The 21084-nt window shown below is 40.1% G+C and overlaps 2 protein-coding genes and 1 long non-coding RNA gene across 3 annotated transcripts in view; 1 reads left to right on the top strand and 2 right to left on the bottom strand.

Annotated features, from left to right (window-relative positions):
* The window catches only part of LOC125880103 (uncharacterized), a 148233-nt gene that overhangs the window by 76772 nt on the left and 50377 nt on the right, over nucleotides 1–21084 (top strand). The gene's annotated exons all lie outside the window — the stretch shown is intronic.
* LOC125880098 (uncharacterized) lies at nucleotides 3485–10131 on the bottom strand. Its single transcript, XM_049562375.1, has 7 exons — nucleotides 10019–10131; nucleotides 7959–8040; nucleotides 7498–7616; nucleotides 6603–6684; nucleotides 6348–6466; nucleotides 5813–5899; nucleotides 3485–3752 (listed from the first exon to the last, which is right to left on the bottom strand). Exons 2-7 carry the CDS (start codon nucleotides 8029–8031, stop codon nucleotides 3567–3569), a joined length of 666 nt encoding a protein of 221 aa, XP_049418332.1. The 5' UTR covers nucleotides 8032–8040; nucleotides 10019–10131; the 3' UTR covers nucleotides 3485–3566.
* Nucleotides 18503–21084, bottom strand: part of LOC125880100 (nuclear GTPase SLIP-GC-like) — a 33453-nt gene continuing 30871 nt past the window's right edge. Inside the window, exons 20-23 of the mRNA XM_049562377.1 lie at nucleotides 19379–19457; nucleotides 19004–19085; nucleotides 18875–18919; nucleotides 18503–18751 (exon numbers count right to left, since the gene is read on the bottom strand). Coding sequence (XP_049418334.1) covers nucleotides 18886–18919; nucleotides 19004–19085; nucleotides 19379–19457 — 195 coding nt within the window. The 3' untranslated portion in view covers nucleotides 18503–18751; nucleotides 18875–18885. The remainder of the gene's footprint in view (nucleotides 18752–18874; nucleotides 18920–19003; nucleotides 19086–19378; nucleotides 19458–21084) is intronic.

Raw genomic sequence — 21084 nt, 5'->3', positions numbered from 1 at the left:
AGATTATGGGTCACCCCCCCCTCAACCCTCAGGAACTGTTCAATCAGGCCGTCATCACTCAGGCAAAAAACATTCTAAATGACAGTTCTCATGTTTTGTTCAACAAATACTCACTAATGCACTCAGGGAGAAGGTACAGGATTCCCTTATGTAAACACAACTGGTACAAACATTCCTTTGTCCGTTGTCAGTCAAGCTCATTAATGAGCAAATGTAAGCAGGTATTGTGTACTGTGTATTGCATACGGTGTATTAGCACCTTAATGTGTACTTTTTTCTGTGTACGGTGTATTAGCACCCTTATGTGTACTAGCACCTTGATGTGAACCAGCACTTTAAATATGTACCAGCACTCTAATGTGTACTAGCACTTTAACTTCAACGAGTAGGCATGGCAAATTGCACAGCTCAGATGAGCAAATATCTTTTTGCACATTGGTCCCTATCTGGTTACCAGTATGGTTTTTTTTGTTTTTTTTAGATGCTGAATGTTTTATTGTCTTTTATGTATTTTTGTTTGTATGTTTCGTGCTGTTTAAGCAGCAGTACTCTGTCTCTAATCCAAATTTCTCCCAAGGGAGACAAATAAATGGACTTCGACTTGACTTATATAAACAACCAAGTGTTTTTCAGCATTTTTGGCCCTGTTGCTGCGAGCGCTTTAGCCCTCCAGTCACTCTAGTATCTCTCATAAGTGTTTGGTACAGGCACAAGCCAACCATCCACATACTCACATTTACACCTGATGTCCTCTAAAAAGAAAGCTTTCTGCTGACCTGTCCTTTCGACTCTCACAAAAATAGTCTTAGATGCATTGTTAGGATGCATGTCGCTGAATATAGTATCAGGTGTGATGTCATACAGGTGGACCACAATGATTGGACGAGCCTGGCACAGACAGTTGGATGTGCACACACAGTTCTCTTTAATAAGCAAAATCAAGCGTATTTCTCCATAGCAGCCATTCTTGAGTTTAATAACACAGTCCGTCTTGTCTGACTGGTTACCGTTTGTCGATTGATAAACAGTGCATCCATTACTGTAGCTGTCATAAGCTTCTACCGATCTAACAAGAACTGGCCGTTTTAAGAGCTCTTCTATTGGTAGTTTTATGGATCCTGTGAGATCCAGATGGCGTGATTTTCCAAGCGGTTTGTTAGAGCCATTGCCATCTTTTACAGGTGTGAGCTTGGCTAATAACTCACCAAAATCTGATTGTCGGCTAAAAACTAAAGAACTAAGGTGTCTGGGTATGAGCTGCCAAAAGAGAAACCCCTGGCAAATTTGTTGAGGGTTATTACCTATGCCATTGAGCACTTCCCTCAAATATCCATTGTTTCTCTCAAAACTAAATGCTGATGTTGCCCAGAGCGGCCCCCAGTTCATCACACTTTCTTTGAGGTGGATTAACTGATGGCAGTTGAAAGACACATTTTCCTCACCGTAAAGAACTTTCATGTCTTTTACAAAGTGTACCAAAGATTCATGGGCCACCTGAAGGTCACGTTGAGATATTGATTCTTGTAGGAGAATGTGAACGCTGAATGACAAATAAAAATAATGTTCCAGAAATGTAGGCTGCAGGATACCTGGCAGGACACTAATCGCATAAAATAAAAGGAACGCTCGCCACTCTGATGCTTTCCATGTGTCCCTACACTTCAGTGGACGCGGAGATCTGTTTTTTTTACCCAATGCTGATTTTAGACTGAGAAGTCGGGAGTCAATTTGTGCAATGTGTTGACCTACATACCAGGGTTTCATTGAGTTGACTGGGTCCAACCACAGGAACACAAGTTGCTTGGACACACCAAGCAGAACCGAATGCAAGTACTCAGGAACAAATCCAAAAACAATGTCAAACAAGGGAAGTTCGGAAAGCAAGGAAAAGCCTTTTACTCCATTCTTTGGGTCAGATTCTTCAGCCTGCATTGCATTATCTTTAAACATTTTGTCTGACCTTGCCTCTTGTTTCTCTTCATCATATGGGTAGGACCTCATGGACCCACTGCCTTTTTTGACCATCATGCCAGGGTGCAAGCACCAGTCACAACCATATTCACCGTTGAATCGTTTGCAATTCCGGAGGAGTGGCCTCGCAACGGCATCAGAGGAGCAAACCAAGGAGAAGACTTTTGAGAAGTGAACTGTACCATTGCTGTCGCTCCACTGAAAGGGATTTTGGGCTAAGTCAGAACATTCATCAACAAAAGGCTTTAGAAATGTGTTCATCTCAGGATTTCCTTTGCCAAACCAAAGTCCTGCAACTATCACATTTTCTTTTCTTTGTGTGTAAGGAAGTTCATTGATAGTAAACTGAAGGGGCCAAAGCGAGTATGTGTCTGAGTTATAAATTGGTACGCCATCACAATTCCATGACAGTGTAAGGTCATCAGCAGCCAATGTTCCTTGTTTAAGCAGATTCTGGTACATCCTCCCATCCATCACATCTTTAATGCCATCCCCCTGGTTGACTGTTTTTGGTAACAACTCAGTGCCATGGTTCTTGAGTATGTTTTTCAGAAGGTCTTTCAGTGATGCAAACAAAAAGAAGTCTCCATTTTTAGTGCTGCTTTTTTTGTTGAACATTGTACCACATTTCAAACAAGAAGTATCATCAGGATTTTTTCCCATGTAGTTTTGACAGTGAGGGCAGTAAAATACAATAGACAAGACAGGAGGCTTATCAGACGGATACTTAGATGCAACAGCCAGGTTAGGGCAGAGAAAATTCAGTAGAGCCATTAAGTCAGCCACTGCTGTAGTTAGATGGTGACGCAAAATGAAGAGAATCACAGCAAGTAGGCCTGTGCTCGAGTTACTATTGGGCATTGGCTCTCCACTCTGCAAAGACACAACAAATATTTTCATATGCATACAGCGTGCCTTACACATCTCAGGGATGTAATTATTGCAGATGTAAATTGCAATTAAAGATACATAAATCAAAAAGGTGCTTCAGGACATGTCTGAGAATCATCACATATTTAAATTTAAATCTAAAGTAATCCAGTAATAGTTGTTTGTCACTCTGACATAGCAAACAGCAAATGCCAATAGCTAATTTGACATACTTTTAGTGGTGCTGATTTGTCAAAATGTTAACAAATATGGGCTAAAAATCAGGGTTCAAAAGAGAATACCGGTAATTATTCTGGTTGTCCTATTGGCTCTCAATATGTCAACATGTTCATGTCAAGTACCGCTGCTTTGTCAGTGGACCTAAAAGTCAAAATATGACGCACCAGGTAGCCTCCTACGTAAGTTTGGGACATTCAAGGATGGTGTCTCAATTAACACTTGTTACATGCACTGAGTCTTTTCAAACTACATTTCTGTATTCACAGCAAATGTACAATCTTTGCTCATTACATACATACAGTCTTTTTCAAATTAAACTAACTACGTAGGTAAAACACGTTTTTTTGTTTATTTTTTATTTTCTTAATTTCCTAAAATACAAATATGTTGCTCCAGATGGGATTTAAAATAAAGGAGGACCAGCGAGTTACAGAAAACAGTAGCTTAGTATTAATGTAATCATTACCTGGGTGTAAAATACCCACTTACTTGCTCCAGACGGGATTAAAATCTCTGTCCAGTGCATGTAATGTTAAACCCACCTCACCACCCAGACACAAATAAATCCTGTCCGATTGGAGCTTTACAGTAAAACTTCTTACCATTTCATTGTCACGATCTGTGTCAGATGTTGAAGTAGACTCAAAGTGCCATGGAAAAATAGTTGGGTCCTGCGTATGAGAACATCTGATTAGAACCTGCAGTCTGCTCAATTAAGGTGAGTTATCAAAACCATCTCAAAGTAGGCGGCTCTGGCCGTCACAATCTTGGCAGTTCCTGACTCTGCCCAACTCCTGGCCAATCAAAAATGGGCAAAGAGGCGGGCCAAATGAAGCCTGGTTGCTTACCTCGCCCGAAGCTGCTAAGTTAGCTAAGGCTAACAAGCTACGTTACTTTGGCTAACCCTGTGGTGTTGGCTGCTCCCGCTCATGCTTCCCCTTGGTGCCAGCTCCCTCACGAAACAAAATATCCAAAAGGCACAAACACGACTGAGAGGTCAGATTCAATGACTTCACGCCCTTAATTATGCACAACTTTAAGCCTTAATAAAATTTAAACGGATGAGTTACAAAAAAACCCACCCCCGTACAGTTGTTATGAAAGGAGAAATTAGCTATAGAGACCAAAACCGTAAACCAGGCTGTAAACATGTTTATTTCTGCTGTAAAGTTGAGCATTTTAACATGGGGGTCTATGGGCTTTTGGAGCTTGCCTCAAGTGGCCATTCAATGAACTACAGTTTTTGGCACTTTAGCATTGGCTTCACTCGTCATCCCTGGAGGGTGCCGCTTTGTACCGTCCCCATTTTTGGGTCCCCCCTAGCACACAGATCTGGTACTAAAAGGTGGAGCTGTGAACACTGCAGTCTGTTGATTGGTCAATAGAGGACGGTCACTCTGCTCAGGGCTGAGTTGTGGCTAGTTTTGAGGCTCATGTAATCACTGTTCATACCGTGGAGAGTTTCATTAGACTGTAACTATAAACTAAAAGGATGTTTTGCTGCCTCTTGCAGCAGCTGGAGTCTGAGAAAAAAAAACTTCATTCACTCTTGACACACTGAAGGCCAGAGTCCATGGGACCCTTTTTGAAAACCCCTACCCACCAATACTTGTAAAGCTCACTACCAGAACCAAATGTTACCTGTCAATATGCCTAAGTCAAAGCCACACCCAACCTGCACCTGTGATAAACACACACAGGCTACAGTCATTTACATGCAGCTGGGTTCTCCGTTCTTGAATTACAAATCCAGCAGGGAAGAGTCTCTTTCACTGGCTGCTCTCGATGCCAGGATGGCAAAAACATTCTGCACAAAATTACTGCCAAGTTAGGACAGGAGTTTTATTAGAAAACTGTAACTATAAAATGAAAGGATGTTTTTTTGCCTCTTCCAGCAGCTGTGGTTGGAGTAAAAAATTAATTCACTGGGCCAACTACCACCAGTTTTTAAGGTGGAACGTTAACTTGCCAACATGAATCAATCAACACACCTTAAATATTCCATATGACAACTTTGTAGTTTTTACTGTAGTTTTTTTTTACTGTACTGTAGTTTTTATATGACATACACTTTAGGTAATGAGTGGATCTTCAAACTTGTATATATATTAATTATGTTATTGTATATTATTTTGTCCGGGTGATGTGAACTGCATATATTGATTGATCAGATAAAAAAGTGTTGCAGAGCATCGTTCCTGTGGGCTACAGCAACACTACAGCAACACTAAACCCCCAAGCTTACCTTAGAAAGGCTAAATGCACACTACAGCCTGTTCTATTTTGGTCTGAAAATGTGGAAACACTAGGGTCTAGGTACCATGTCTGAAGGGTTACTTTTGGTTCCAAAGGTACCATACCGAAAGTGTTTGCTGGAAACGGGGCTGTAGAAACCTCCAGAAGATATTAAACTTGCTCTGACTGTGGGTGTAGTGGAGGGTATATGCAAATACACAGGCTATACCCTCCTCATTTTCTGGCAGTATACCAACCTATCAGCCAAAAGCCATTGGTATATATAGAAGAGAACACCCACTTTCTCCCCAGCAACCTACCCATCTACCTATCAGTACACCCACCTTATCAACTACCACTACGCCACTGCATGAAAGCAGTATGGCTGTGTAAGAAAGCAATTTAGTGTGTTTTCCAAAATGTGAAACTATTCCTTTAAAAGAGCATAATTTAAGTGTCATTCTGTTCAGATTGCTTATGTGGTCACAGCACTTACCAGTTCAGGGCTGTCCTCTTGGTCTGAATTTGTGTCAGTTTCAGTGTCCATCATTTCAGGAGTATAAGCAAGCTTTCTTTTCAGGGTCTGCAGTGCGGACAGATGGTTAGATTTTCTTTACAAGCACATACTGCTACCTAAAATTCTTTTTCACTTGTGATTTCAACTAAAAGTTTGACATCAAATCACTCTGCACCAGTACGCTACTTTGTCTTTTCCATATGCAATCCTAACTTTATGTGTTTATGTTTCAGTGTCTGTAATCTCTCCTGAGATGTTTGGTTGAGTAGTTATATCTAGCTGTTTTTTTGTCTCTGTAAGGTACTTGCTTGTAGTGTGGTGGGATCTAACTAAAGTACCAGAGCTGCTGCTGTTCCATTAAAAAAAATAAGATAGACAGTGTTGGATATTACTGGAGAGGTATCTGCATGCATGAGGTATGTAGGATCATTCTTGTGTATGACAGATAATGTTATTGCTGAGAACTAATAGAATTTCCGTGTCAATGTGTCTATAACATACAGTGGCACATTACCTCTAAGTATTCTTTGAGTCTCTTTCTGAATTTTACTTTTGGTCCAGTTTTAGGAATCAAGTCATTCAAGGTGCCTGACTCCTCAAGACATAGGAAAGTGTCCTTGTCAATGCCTTCATCTAAAATTAAAAGAAATATAAAAATGAAACTTCAATAAATACACAGAATATGTACCATATCAAGGATATGGTTGTTTATCATGAAACAAGCAGGCTTAGCTAATGTCACTGAAGCAGAACTGTAACAGTATTTTACCTTCAAATCTCTGAATCAGCTCACTGAGATTCCATTCAGTTAATTTATCCCGGACAAAATCACACGTCTCCATGGAATTCCACTGCAAATGTGGGAAACAGACAAATGGTCGAATCAATTCTGGCGTTGTATTAATCACATTACATCACATCAAGGATTTCCTACCAGTGGCTGGAAAAGAATGGACTGAAAGACACAGAAGCACTAATCATGGCAGCACAGGAACAGGCACTTGGTACAAGATCAATAGAAGCAGGGTCTATCACAGCAGACAGGACCCCAGGTGCAGGCTGTGCAAAGATGCTCCTGAGACAGTTCAGCACATAATAGCAGGGAGTAAGATGCAGGCAGGAACAGCGTACATGGGACGCCATAACCAAATGGCTGGCGTAGTGTACAGGAACATCTGCACTGAGTATGGGCTAGAGGTCCCAAGGTCACCTGTAAGGATGTTGAGAGTGACAGAGCTAAGATCCTGTGGGACTTCCAGATCCAGACTGACAAACTGGTGATGGCTAACTAACCGGACATCTTGTTGATCAACAAACAATGGAAGAAGGCAGTGGTGATAGATGTAGCAATCCTGAGCGACAGCAACATCAGGAAGAAGGAATACGAGATGCTCAGAAAATACCAGGGGTTGAAAGAGGAGCTAGAGGAGATGTGAGGAGTAAAGGCAACGTGGTGCCAATGATAATCAGAGCACTGGGGGCTGTGAAAAATATGTCAGCTGAGTAGTCCTTAAAGAGAACAAATCCCTGTACTGATTCTGTCATCTCTCTGCTGCATGTCCTTCTTTTGCACATTTCTTTTTAAGATGACTTCAGAACTTCAAGGTCCTGAACACAAGCGTGTTTTCGAAAGGCAGTATATTGGTACAAGTAGAGCACGTTACCTGTAAGTATTCTTTGAGTCTCTTTTTGAATTTTACTCTTGGTCCAACTTTAGGAATCAAGGCATTGATCCCTGCTGAATCTCCAAGACTTAGGAAAGTCTCCTTGTCAATACCTTCATCTGGAATGGATGTCAAACAAAACTGATTAATCTTGATGATGACACCTTGGGTCCTGTTTTCATAAAGAGGAAAATAAATGTCTTTGTCCTGATTCTGAAGTGAATCATTGTAAATACACACATGTCAAGGGACACATTTAAAATTCAGGGTATGAAGATGCTGAACTTTAAAAGAGTTATGTTAGAGAGTTTTGTCTCACTGAAGATGAAGTACAAAACATCTTACATCTTCATAACAGTAACCCACAACCAAGCTATTTACACAAAGGATATGTCTTCAATTTCAGTGGCATTAACTACAGTCCTGACTGTACTTACCAACGCAAGCCGGTTATACAGTACCTTCAAATTTCTGCACGAACTCACTGAAGCCCCACTCAGTTAATTTGTTCTGGACAAAATCAGATGTCTCCATGGCAATCCACTGAAAAAATGATCAGCAATTAAAACTGATGTTAATATTAGCAGTGTTATTAAACATTTTCAATGACATACTAGAATTTTCTAATTTAATTCTCAGATGCCTGACCTCAGGGTTGTTGGTTTCTCAATAGGCGCTCCAAAACTATGGAGCTCCGTTCCTCCTGCCATACACTTTTAGTTATGCTAGCGACATAGCTGTAGATTTGGCAGCATCAGCCTGTCAACCACTTTGGTCCAGACTCAACAATTATTTAAGGTATTGTCATGAAATTTCATAAAGACATTCATGGTCTAGCCTCCAGAGGATAAATCCTAATAATGTTGGAGACCCTCTGACATTTCCTCTTGTGCCACCGACACACGTTTTGGCTTTAGTGAAATATCTCAACAGCTTTCGGATGGATTGCCAGAATGTTTGGAACAGACACACAATTACTCATCTCCCTTTATCAGTGCCTAACCCAGGGTTTCCACTACATGTAATTGATCGTGGCGCACCGCCACGGCAAAATAAAAGCCGCCACACCGTAAAAATTAGTTGTTATTGTTGTTGTTTTTAATGTGAAAACAATGTTAAGTAGTATATTGTATGAAGGGATATATAGGTTATATTCAAAAAAAAAATTTCACAATCGAATCCCGTGCCATCAAATCAAGCTTCGAAGCTTCGAATTTTTTGGGTCAGCCCTAGTGAAGACAGACCTGAGGAACAGGCTACAGGGGGACCATCTGGCAGCATGCCTCCTACTGAGCATCAGTGGGCCACCTCTGGCTGAGTTCCCATATCACAGAGCATTAGAACTCTTTTTCAAAAAAGCGAGAAAAATAATGCTCTCAGCCAGGCTGCAAACTATGCCATTAGATTTACAGCTGTACAGTTGTGCAATTTTGTTTTTTTCCAGTGTTCATGTTCTGCTGGTTGTGGACTCAGTTGAAAAACAAATAATTTATTCATAAACATTCTTTGTTGTCATAATCATACATTTTTTCGCTGCCGCAGCGGCCGCAGTCCCCCTCCCCTACAGCCCACCACCGCAGCTTCAAAAAATCCTAGGGGAAACCCGGCTAACCTAAATTGATTCAGCATGTCTTTAGAACCCTTATGTGACTTCCTGTCTCTCTAGGAGTGTGCTGACTGTATTTCCAAAAGTTGGACATAAAGTACCATTTATGTCTGGGGGAATTCATCTGAGATATGTATAAAAAAATGCAAAACATTTTACAGAATATTTCCATTTGATACGATGGTGCAGCCATGACAAGCAAGAAGTTTGACTTCAAATCAAGGAGACTGAAAAATTCACACAATTTACAGTGAATATACAGCTTTCAAAAAGAGCTGGGACAAGATAATACACAGAAATATAATACTGTAAGATGATTTTTATAAGCTTAAAACTACTAGGGGTTAAATGTTGGCAGAAGGGTACTTCACTTTATGCATTGGACCAACATTTTTTTCATTTATATTTCTGTTGGGATCACTGGGCTCAACAGATGACTTGTTTATTTGTGCAACTTTAAACTGGACATGTAAACTGACATTTCCTGTAACTTCAGTCCATGCCAAATGGCAGCTGAAGTCTTTTGTCTTCAGACAAAGACCAGCCAAATAAACTTGGTTTCCCAAGTTTTTTCACACCTTTGTGTGTGATCTATGACATTATCAGGCCAACAAGATAATTAACTCTCTGCTCTTCGACTTCTTGCTGCCAGGACTCTCCACAGAGGTCATCGAGCACTTGGAGCTCTTACGACCTTACGCCATTTCTTCTCGTCCCTGCTGCATGAAGCAACAAAGAAAACACTCTTTGCATGTGGACTGTTCTCAACAGACTCAAAAACTCTTCAAAATGGTAGAAGAGACTGGACAAGCAAATGCTCCAGACAGTGCTGAGCTGACGGCTCAAACCAAGCCAAACCAAGCCAGGCCAGCCCATTGCTGTTGAAAAGGGGTAAAAGTTTGCAAGGTAACTTACCAAACAGAGGACCACAAATCCAAGTTCACGCCAAGTGCTAACTCTGTAGGGCCAAGAAGAACCAGTTTCCTCTGGCCTGCACTGCTGGAATACAGTACAACAACGACTGCACTGGAACCACAACTCTTCAAAGCCTCATGGACACACCTCTGTATCACTCCCTCCCTAACTGACATGAACACACACACACACACACACACACACACACACACACACACACACACAATATTCTAAAGTGCCTTCAGTACATTTAGTTGAGGACATACTGTGTGTTTTCACCTTTGCTTTTTGCCAGGTCTATGTGTGAAAAGTTTGAATAAATGTTTTTGGAATCCTACTTGCTGCCTGTTTAATGTTATACAAGACTGAATTAATCCCCAACCACCGCTGTGTCAAGAACTCTAAAATGCCTTTATCTTTACTTTTGATATGGTAATTTTGGCCACAGTTAATATACGGTTAGTATTTTAATTTTTAGTTAAAGTTCCAAATTGATAGTTAAGTATATTGTAGTAGACTGACTTAATTAATTGGTTATCATTTGTCCTTTTTGCCACATGAGGTATTATTTAATTGGATAATTATTATAATATTATTTATTGGAGTTTTATGGTGGTTGAAGGAGCATGCTAAAATGTTTCCTAACTTGCAGTAATTTCATGCAAAATGTTTTTGCCATCCTGGCATCGAGCACAGCCAGTGATAGAGACTTTTCCTCTGCTGGATTTGTAATCGAAGAAGAAGAAAACCCACCTCCATGTAAATGACTGTAGCCTGTGTGTGTTTAATCGCAGGTGCAGGTTGGGTGGGGCTTTGACTTAGACATATTGTCAGGTAGCCTGTTGGTTCTGGTAGTGAGCTTTGCAAGTATGTGCAGGTGCGGGTTTTCAAAAAGGGACCATGCAGGACTCTGGCCTGCAGTGTGTCAAGAAGAGTAGCAAGGCATCCCTTTGGTCCTTAAACTGAGACCATTAACCTAAATGTTCTACCTCTTTTCTACCTTTTCTACACATATCTGCACAATCACTACTTCTCCTTTGTGTAGCAGAATATTTTACTTAATGAATCAATGGAAAGAATATTGTATTTGTCAATTAAGATGTACTTATGTTTTTTTCCCTACTTTTGAAGTCAAGTTGATCCACTTCTCTGGTTCACTAGATACTTAAGGCTGTTGTATAATAACTGTCCCCTCCCTGAACTGACAGAGATCACATGGTTTAATGAATCTAACTGTTGCTGCAACAGAAAGTTCAAAACAAGATAATAAAGGCATGGGTAAACTGGTTTAACAGGTTATGGTTTATATGGGGTTAGACATGGTTTTAGGGCACACTGAAGCCAATACACAGTGCTGCCAGAGAATATATGTTGATCCACCATCAGACCATTAAGTCTAGTAGATGTTGAGTATTTTGCTCGTAACAGTGGTTCTGAATTTGATTTCTCATTGTAGAAATCAGTGCTTCTTACAAAATTTGCACGTATGTATTGCAAGCACTCGCATTTGCAACTAAAAATAGGTGCGTAACTTGTGCCACAGCTTTGAGTGCACATAGGGTCTTCATAAAACATATGGAGTCAAGACTCAAAGTGTTTATTGTCATATGCACAGTAAGGACACGCGTTTCCCTGCAGAATGACATCCGTTCTTTTCTGTCATCAATTAATGCTAAACAATATAAATCTGAAGTATAAAATAGAACAAAATATATACGGTGAGCACAGTTTTAACATCTCCTTGCTTAATGTAATATTAATTTGCCTGGCGCTGGATCTGTGAGCATTTGGTCGCTAAGAAGACTGTTAAGAGTGGGTCAGCTCGATCCTACAGCTCCTTCTTAGTGAAAGATCTTCTTAAGCTAAGTGTGAATCTGGGAAATACGTTTTTCTTTCATGGGAGGCTTAAGAGCATTCTTAATAAGCTCTAAGCGCTAAGATCTTCTTAACTGGATCTGGGAAACGCGGCCAATGTTAATGTCTCAATAGGCATAAACCTTCAACTTTTGGGTTGCAAATAATTAATATGTTTTACAATGGAACAACACTTGATCTAATGTAAGTTCAACTGCTGCACTGCTGGTGAAATAGGCTCTGTGTCTGCACGACCAGAAGGTGGTAACACTGGGCCATGCTATGTTATGTACTTATGCTGTTAGCATGCAGAGTTTTTGTTTTTACATTGTTGAAATGGTGCCTACCTTCTACCCTGTGCTGGGATTGTGATGGCGGCAGTAGCGGTTCTAGGCCAGTTTCAATGGGAGGGCCAAGCTAGGGCCAGTCCTTTTGATACAGGGGCACATACAAGTAGGGTCAAATATATATATATATATATATATATATATATGTACACACACACACACACACACACACACACACACACACATATATATATGTATATATATATATATATATACATATATATATGTGTGTGTGTGTATATATATATATATATATATATATATATATATATGTGTGTGTGTGTGTGTGTGTATATACAGTACAGGCCAAAAGTTTGGACACACCTTCTCATTCAATGCGGTTTCTTTATTTTCATGACTATTTACATTGTAGATTCTCACTGAAGGCATCAAAACTATGAATGAACACATGTGGAGTTATGTACTTAACAAAAAAAGGTGAAATAACTGAAACATGTTTTATATTCTAGTTTCTTCAAAATAGCCACCCTTTGCTCTGATTACTGCTTTGCACACTCTTGGCATTCTCTCCATGAGCTTCAAGAGGTAGTCACCTGAAATGGTTTCCACTTCACAGGTGTGCCTTATCAGGGTTAATTAGTGGAATTTCTTGCTTTATCAATGGGGTTGGGACCATCAGTAGTGTTGTGCAGAAGTCAGGTTAATACACAGCCGACAGCCCTATTGGACAACTGTTAAAATTCATATTATGGCAAGAACCAATCAGCTAACTAAAGAAAAACGAGTGGCCATCATTACTTTAAGAGATGAAGGTCAGTCAGTCCGGAAAATTGCAAAAACTTTAAATGTGTCCCCAAGTGGAGTCGCAAAAACCATCGAGCGCTACAACGAAACTGGCACACATGAGGACCGACCCAGGAAAGGAAGACCAAGAGTCACCTCTGCTTCTGAGGATAAGTTCATCCGAGTCACCAGCCTCAGAAATTGCAAGTTAACAGCAGCTCAGATCAGAGACCAGATGAATGCCACACAGAGTTCTAGCAGCAGACCCATCTCTAGAACAACTGTTAAGAGGAGACTGCGCGAATCAGGCCTTCATGGTCAAATAGCTGCTAAACCACTATGAGAGAGGCAACAAGCAGAAGAGATTTGTTTGGGCCAGAAACACAAGGAATGGACATTAGACCAGTGGAAATCTGTGCTTTGGTCTGATGAGTCCAAATTTGAGATCTTTGGTTCCAACCGCCGTGTCTTTGTGAGACGCAGAAAAGGTGAACGGATGAATTCCACATGCCTGGTTCCCACTGTGAAGCATGGAGGAGGAGGTGTGATGGTGTGGGGGTGTTTTGCTGGTGACACTGTTGGGGATTTATTCAAAATTGAAGGCACACTGAACCAGCATGGCTACCGACAGCATCCTGCAGCGACATGCCATCCCATCCGGTTTGCGTTTAGTTGGACGATCATTTATTTTCAACAGGACAATGACCCCAAACACACCTCCAGGCTGTGTAAGGGCTATTTGACCAAGAAGGAGAGTGATGGAGTGCTGCGGCAGATGACCTGGCCTCCACAGTCACCGGACCTGAACCCAATCGAGATGGTTTGGGGTGAGCTGGACCGCAGAGTGAAGGCAAAGGGGCCAACAAGTGCTAAACACCTCTGGGAACTCCTTCAAGACTGTTGGAAAACCATTTCAGGTGACTACCTCTTGAAGCTCATGGAGAGAATGCCAAGAGTGTGCAAAGCAGTAATCAGAGCAAAGGGTGGCTATTTTGAAGAAACTAGAATATAAAACATGTTTTCAGTTATTTCACCTTTTTTGTTAAGTACATAACTCCACATGTGTTCATTCATAGTTTTGATGCCTTCAGTGAGAATCTACAATGTAAATAGTCATGAAAATAAAGAAAACGCATTGAATGAGAAGGTGTGTCCAAACTTTTGGCCTGTACTGTATATATATATATATATATATATATATATATATACTTTTTTTAAAAAATCAGTATAGTGAACAAATACAAAGAGGGAAAAAAAATATTTGTAAAATTGCAAATTACTTGTCTATCCTCCTCCTCTCTACTCTCAATCTTCCTCTTCCTCTCTCCTCCTCCTCATGAATATTTCACCATTTTTTTGAACTCTGTGGACAAAACGATTGATTTGAATGGTTAATTACAAGCAAAAATAAACTTGTGAAAAAAAGTGAAAATTGTCTTTTGGGAGACTGTCTTATTTTAAGTATAATGAGATATTTTTGACTAGAAATAAGACATTTTGACAAGAATTCAAACAAATACTCTTGGTAAGATTTCGAGGTTTTGCAGTGCAACATTGTTATTGTAATTTATCATTGTTGCAGGCCTAAGTGATTCTTACATGCTCATTTTTTTTTTTTTTAAAAACCCAAAGATGTAAACATTAGATACATAGATACAACACAACTCGTTTAGCTAGTTTAGCTCAGTTTATTTCATTCATTGATAAAAGAAAAGAACAATCCAATGTAAACACAAAAGTTTACAAGTCTTGAATGAAAGGGAGCAGAAAGAAGTGAATGAAGATGTTGAAGCACAAGCCTCTGTCTCCCTCTCTTCTACCCCTCTGTCTTCTTCTGCCAGTCTCTCATCTGTGCTTTCTTCCTCTGGTGGATCTGGCCAAACTTGGCTGATATCTAAAGAAAGACAAACCACTTTTAAATAGATATAATGGAGCAATAATCTGCCCCTCCTCCTTCTTCTGCCTGTCCCTCATCTGCGTGACTTTCAACTCTCCCTCCAAGTACCTCAACTTCATGCTGCTTCTCTCTCTTCTCTTCCTGTCTGCTCTGTCTCTGCATCAGTACCACCTTGTCCACTGCTGTTATAGTTACGAGTTATTTTGAAAACTGAAGAGCAAAAAATAATGGGACCGTCAAGCAAAAGAGCACAGCACATATTAAGTCAATACTGTTGCTGTTGGCTTGCTTCAATTATAACGTTACTGTAATGTAAGTTTGCGGTGATCACTTTACAGCTATAACGTTATACCGTAAAAAATGACGGTGCTGAAATCATTTCAATCTTGTTACACAAACACAACTCGAGCTAAACATTCATTCCACAACATTTCCAGACCAGACGAAGATCTTGTCTTGTATTTTCAATTGTACTTTAAATAGTTTTACGTTATTCACCTTTGTTTAACTAGAAAAATCACGCCCTTTTCCTCCTTGCGTTGTGTATTCAGCATAATCCAGTGGGTGCGCCGCTCTAAGTGGTCCGACCGGCGGCAACCTGGTGAGACGATTTAGTTCCGCGTCCCGCGTTGCCCCCCCTCCGACTCCAGACTCAGAGTTACCGGGGCACTGGCCCCTGGACAATATACAACAACTACTTGGACACCAGATAGATAGCATTTGTGGTGTCTGTTACTGTTAGAGCTTGGGTACTGTAATGTAGCTTTATGTCAGGAAACTTAGCTTTAGGTAAGAACTTTTAGAGTTTTCAGTTAGAGGATTTAGACAAGAACAATGTTGGAAAATCTGTTGTTTATCTTACAGTCAAAATTAATGTTAATATAAACCAACATCAGCCACAAAGATGCCAAACTATATGTGACATTCACAAAACAAAACTTTATTGAGGTGTATTGGACAGTATACCATATCACACACATTTATGCATTTAAAATCAATGTGGATTAAAACAGAGCAATTGTTGGGTAAATAACAAAAAGCCAAATAATCTAGTTTATTACTATAATCTAGACTAGTTCTCTCTACTTCCTATATATAAATGAAGACATACGCAAATCATTATTTTGCAGTAAACAACAGTTTTGTCCTTGAACATGAAAGAAAAATGTCACTGTCAGATCTAATCCACAGCATGTATTGTAATGACGGTTCAAGGTTTAAGTGAGACACCCAAAAAAATCAAATCATTAAAATCAATCAACATTAAACAAATATAATAAAAAACATGGAAAAAAACATGCACATATTCAAAAAGAAGAAAAACATGTTTAATTGTGGAAAAACAAAAAGTCTCTGTGAGATCATAGTACACTGGTGGGTTAGACCCGCACCATAAAAACCACTATAGCCCCGTTTCCACCACACACTTTCAGTATAGTATCTTTGGAACCAAAGTATCCCTTCAGACATGCCCTGCGTTTCAATACCCATACTACCATACTATTTAGTATGCCAGAAAAAGAATTAGTGTGTCCCAATACATAGTATGTCAGATGCAGTATGCCAAAAGTACCAGGATGTTCTACTACATCCAGTCATATTTCGCAGTATGCGGCCCAATTCCAATCCGATTCCTTACAGACTCACTGACTTAGAGGCGCGTTCATGTGAAGTGCGTGAGTGTGTGAGGGCTGTCCCATTGTCAAATCGTCAAGTCAGTGAGTCAGTGAGTGAGCCCTTTACGCCCCCTTACTGTAGGTCAGCATCGATGCGGACTTACGGTAAGGAAATTATCCACAGTTCATAGCGTTGTGACGTCAAATACAAGGGTTGCCCTCGGAACACCGGAAGTAACACGGTCGGCAGATATGCAAACATTAACGTTATGGAAGGAGAGCGAAAAAACAGATAGATAAACAATGAAACATTACGTTAACAAGGATTTAAGATGGTACATAAACACACATGAAGTCAGAGGAATACCAGTGGTTATATTCCACACACAAAGAATATATATCTATATAGACAGATAGATAGATAGATAGATAGATAGGGCCTAGATCGATCGATCTATCTATCTATCTATCTATCTATCTATCTATCTATCTATCTATCTATCTATCTATCTATCTATCGATAGATATATTCTTTGTGTGTGGAATATGATGTGATGTGGAAAATGATCACGCCCAGAGCCGCCAATGTTAACAACATTTTGTAGAGAGGGAGATAAGTGCTGTCCCATTCCTATTTGTAGCATCCGGAGCCCTTTCAGACTCTCACACTCAGTCACTTACAGTTGACGTCAGTTAAGTCAGTGAGGGTTCAGGGCTTGAGTCTTTAGGGACCGGATTGGAATTGGGCCTGCATGTCAGCATGCTTCTTTGGCCATTCTGACCCACAATCCTTTGCGCAGCGGAAGTTACGTTGCACTGACTGAGCTGCGTGTACAACCAACGCCCACACTTCCTTTCATACATGGTTTATTTAATTTGAGATACTAAGACACTACATATTAGTCAAATACATATTAAGTAATGTAGTAAGAATGTGCAAGTATGTTACACTACAAATAAAAGTAATGTGAATGTAAGGCTGCTTCACGTGCAGACAGAATATAGTGCCAGCAGCTGCATAGCTGTAAATATATTTAACATCAAACATCTGCCAGCAACAGAGAGCTATGTGTGAAGGGGGTTAATATGCCTACTGGTGACTAGTTCAATAGACAGGTCACTAATAATAGGCTTGGAACTGTTTACGTGAACACGTCAGTTTATTAAAAACAACAACATACATTACGACATAACAGCAACAGAGCTCTCCAGCACCTCCGACGGTGTGCACAACTCTGGCGAGCTTGACGAGAGGAGATTTGCTGCATCTCTGAAGTACAACAACACAAAATATTCAAATGTGGCACTACGGACGGCAGCGGAAGTGAGCAAGAGGGTCGGAGTTCAGGGAGCGATGTGATGGTGGATGTAGTGTGTCCCAGTAGTATGCATACTGCATGCATACTGCATACTACACTACATACTTTTTAAGGGCAGCTGCAGTACATACTAAAAGTATATAGTAGAAGTATGCGATTTGGAACGCAGGGATGGTACCTAGACCCTAGAGTGTCAATCGCAAACAGTACTCTTAAATGTGGGTGGGATTGTTGTCACTCACTGCTACGTCCAGCACTCACTGTATTTCCGGTGATACAGAGGAAAGTCTGCACCTCGTTTATCGTCCACAGAACAGGATTGCACGCAGAGTGACTGTCCTCTGTTGACCAATCAACAGACTGCAGTGTTCACAGCAGAGGGGGGACCAAAAGTGGGGACGGTACAGAACGGTTCCATTGGTACCATCCACAACTTTTCACGGTTGAAACGGAAAAATAACATATCAACTGTACCATACTGCTTGGTGGAAACAGGGCGTATGTCTCTGGTTTGAATCCAGCTCCCTCCACCCTTCTCCCCACATTTTCTATCTGCCTCTGATCTATAATCACTTGAAAGCAAAAATGTCTCTCTGCATGTAATACACAACAACAAGCAAACTCAAAGTACATTAAAACTCAAAAAGAACAGGGATATGATAACTTGACAAAAATGGTTGAGATCAAATCCAGAGGTTCATAAAAAAGAGGTGTCGACACGCACATCCCAAAGAAAATTTCTTTAGTTAACAAGTCTGAGGAAGAGCCTGTGTGCTCAAAACGTCACGAATGACAAAATAAAAGTATAAAGTAATGGGAGCTCTATTTGGTGTGCGGATCATCTTTTTCTTTTTCGTCATCAAATCCAGAGGTGTCATGTCTCTGAGGGATCGGTGTGCCCACAGGGACCTTCAGTGGGTGATCAGGCATCTGCTGATTCTCTCCACTGAGCAAACCTGAAACGTCCACCAGAGAAACAAACAGTGAAGTTGTGACATTGAACAGTAATGAATTACAGCAGGGCTGTCATATCATCTCTCCCATCATCGACTTTGATCATCAGTTTCACTGAAACTTACCTATGCACACGTCATGAATGGGTTGCTGGGACGGGTGGATCAGCACTAGTATAATTAAAAGCATTGTTAGCATTATTCAGAACAGTTCATAGTCAAAGAATTATGTGGACGTTTGAACAACAGTTTTACCGCATATATGGTGGTAAATCAATTGAGCTTTCCTTCAGTTCATCATAGTGCTTCTTCACCATCTGGAGCTCATCTGAAACGTCTACGAAAAAAAACCCCCACATTGTTCACCAGTGCACTATCAATTATTAAATGATTGGAAATGTGGTGACTTATTCATTTCAATATTTATAGTATCTTAGTGATTAACATATTTTTATTTTTAAATGTTCCATTTCAGCCTGTTCTCACTCCCAACTCGTCAAATACCACCGCCGCCAAAGTCATTGACCATTTGTCAGTGACTTTGGCGACAGATACAGACATAAAGAGGCACCTTTCGCTAAGGTGTGATACGCGCTGGGCAATGGCTATTTCTGCGTGTTGTCCATTTACCTGGGATTGAGTCACCATCTGTATTGAGTGACAGCTCGATTGATTCCTGCATTGTGTTCAGTTCCCTCAGGATCAGCACCTAAATGAGCAAATTCTTCATCACTCTTCACTCACACAGCCAAATATTGTGTTCAAGATGAACTAAATCTAACATGAATGAGCTGTTTAGATGTGTGTTCAGAGGGCAGCTCAGACTGGGCATATTGGCTAATGGGGGGTTTAAGCTTGAAGGCCTAAAACCTTATTGTTTCTGTATCACTTTATTATTATCATTATTTTTATTATTATTTTTCTTCAGAATGTTGTTTTGCAAATTCCTGTGAGATGGTGCATCATAGACCAAGCAAATTTTCTTAAATGATTGGAAGTTGTGTGCAGTTGCTGCCCAAGAAATATCCAGCAGCCTGATGGGGCCACTATAATTAAAGGTTAACTTTAATAGTTATAACTCCTACATCGTGAGTGGGATTGGCTTGAAATGCGATTCACAAGTCCAGCTCAGTGTGTCCTACAAAAAATCCTCAAAACCTATTAGAGTCAGCAGGTAAGATTTTTAGTCGTTTTGAATTTTTTGAAAAAAACACATTTTTTGACATCTCCTTGTAAAACATTGGTCCAATTTACATCAAATTTTTTTATGGATCTTCGCTGGACCAAGCCTGTCACAGTTTCTGAAAAGCTTGTTGATATCTCATGGTGTTTTGAGATACTGACACAGTGAACCATAGAGGGGGCATGGTTCAGCACAAAAATAGACCTAACTCCATAACCGTTGAGCCAGTCAACACAAAACTTGCAGGAAATGCCTAAAGTGGTGCCAGCAACATACCATGAAAGTTTCATTTAAATCAAACACTAGGGGGCACACAAATGCAAGAAAAAATGGGCGTGGCATAACATGAATCAGGCTATAAATCAAAATTGCTTTTAGTGCAATTATTACAAAACTTACAGGATATGTTAAATAATAATGTTGAAGCAAGTGTGTAAAATTATTTACACCACAACACAAGTTTTTTTTTTTTTTTTTTTTTTAGAAAAACAAATTTCTGACATCTCCTCCTAAACCATGGGTCTGATTTGTACCAACTTTTCTGTGGATCATCATCAGACCAAGTTTATCAAGAGTTATCAAAATCTTCTGATATCTTTTCTGGTACATAAATAGACCAAACCTCAACAACACTTGGGCTGAACATCATGAAACCTGTAGAATATGTCAACTTAAGTACCTGAAACATACCCTGAAAGTTCTATTCAAAATGACCACCAGGAGGCACCACAAATGCAAATACAAATATAGCTGCAAGCTATGATTCCAGGGTTCAAGCCAGCATTGACATTTAACACTTGGGTAGAATCAAGAACTTTGACAGTTCAGGATGCCTGCATTAAAGATTACCAACAGGTTTTATGACAATCAGACAGATGCTCATTAATATGTCCAAATCTTTACAAGACCACGCTCTTCTTTTGCAGCACTGTCACTTCCTACTGGTCAAGTACAGGAACATTTTGGGGACATGCTTTAATGGCTTGATTAAAAAAGTCCACCGAGTTTGATGATGTTTGAAAAAACCCTCATAGATTTATGGCCGAATGTTGTGAAAGGCCATTACACTTGTTTGGGACTTCTGGTGCCCCCTATTGACCAGTTTTAAAACAATATACGTGGTTGGTAATTATTATTTAATATACCCCGCAAG

The sequence above is a fragment of the Epinephelus fuscoguttatus genome, linkage group LG19 (genome assembly GCF_011397635.1).
Source record: "Epinephelus fuscoguttatus linkage group LG19, E.fuscoguttatus.final_Chr_v1".
Classification (NCBI taxonomy): Eukaryota; Metazoa; Chordata; class Actinopteri; order Perciformes; family Serranidae; genus Epinephelus; species Epinephelus fuscoguttatus.
This window is presented reverse-complemented; position numbering and strand designations above follow the sequence as displayed.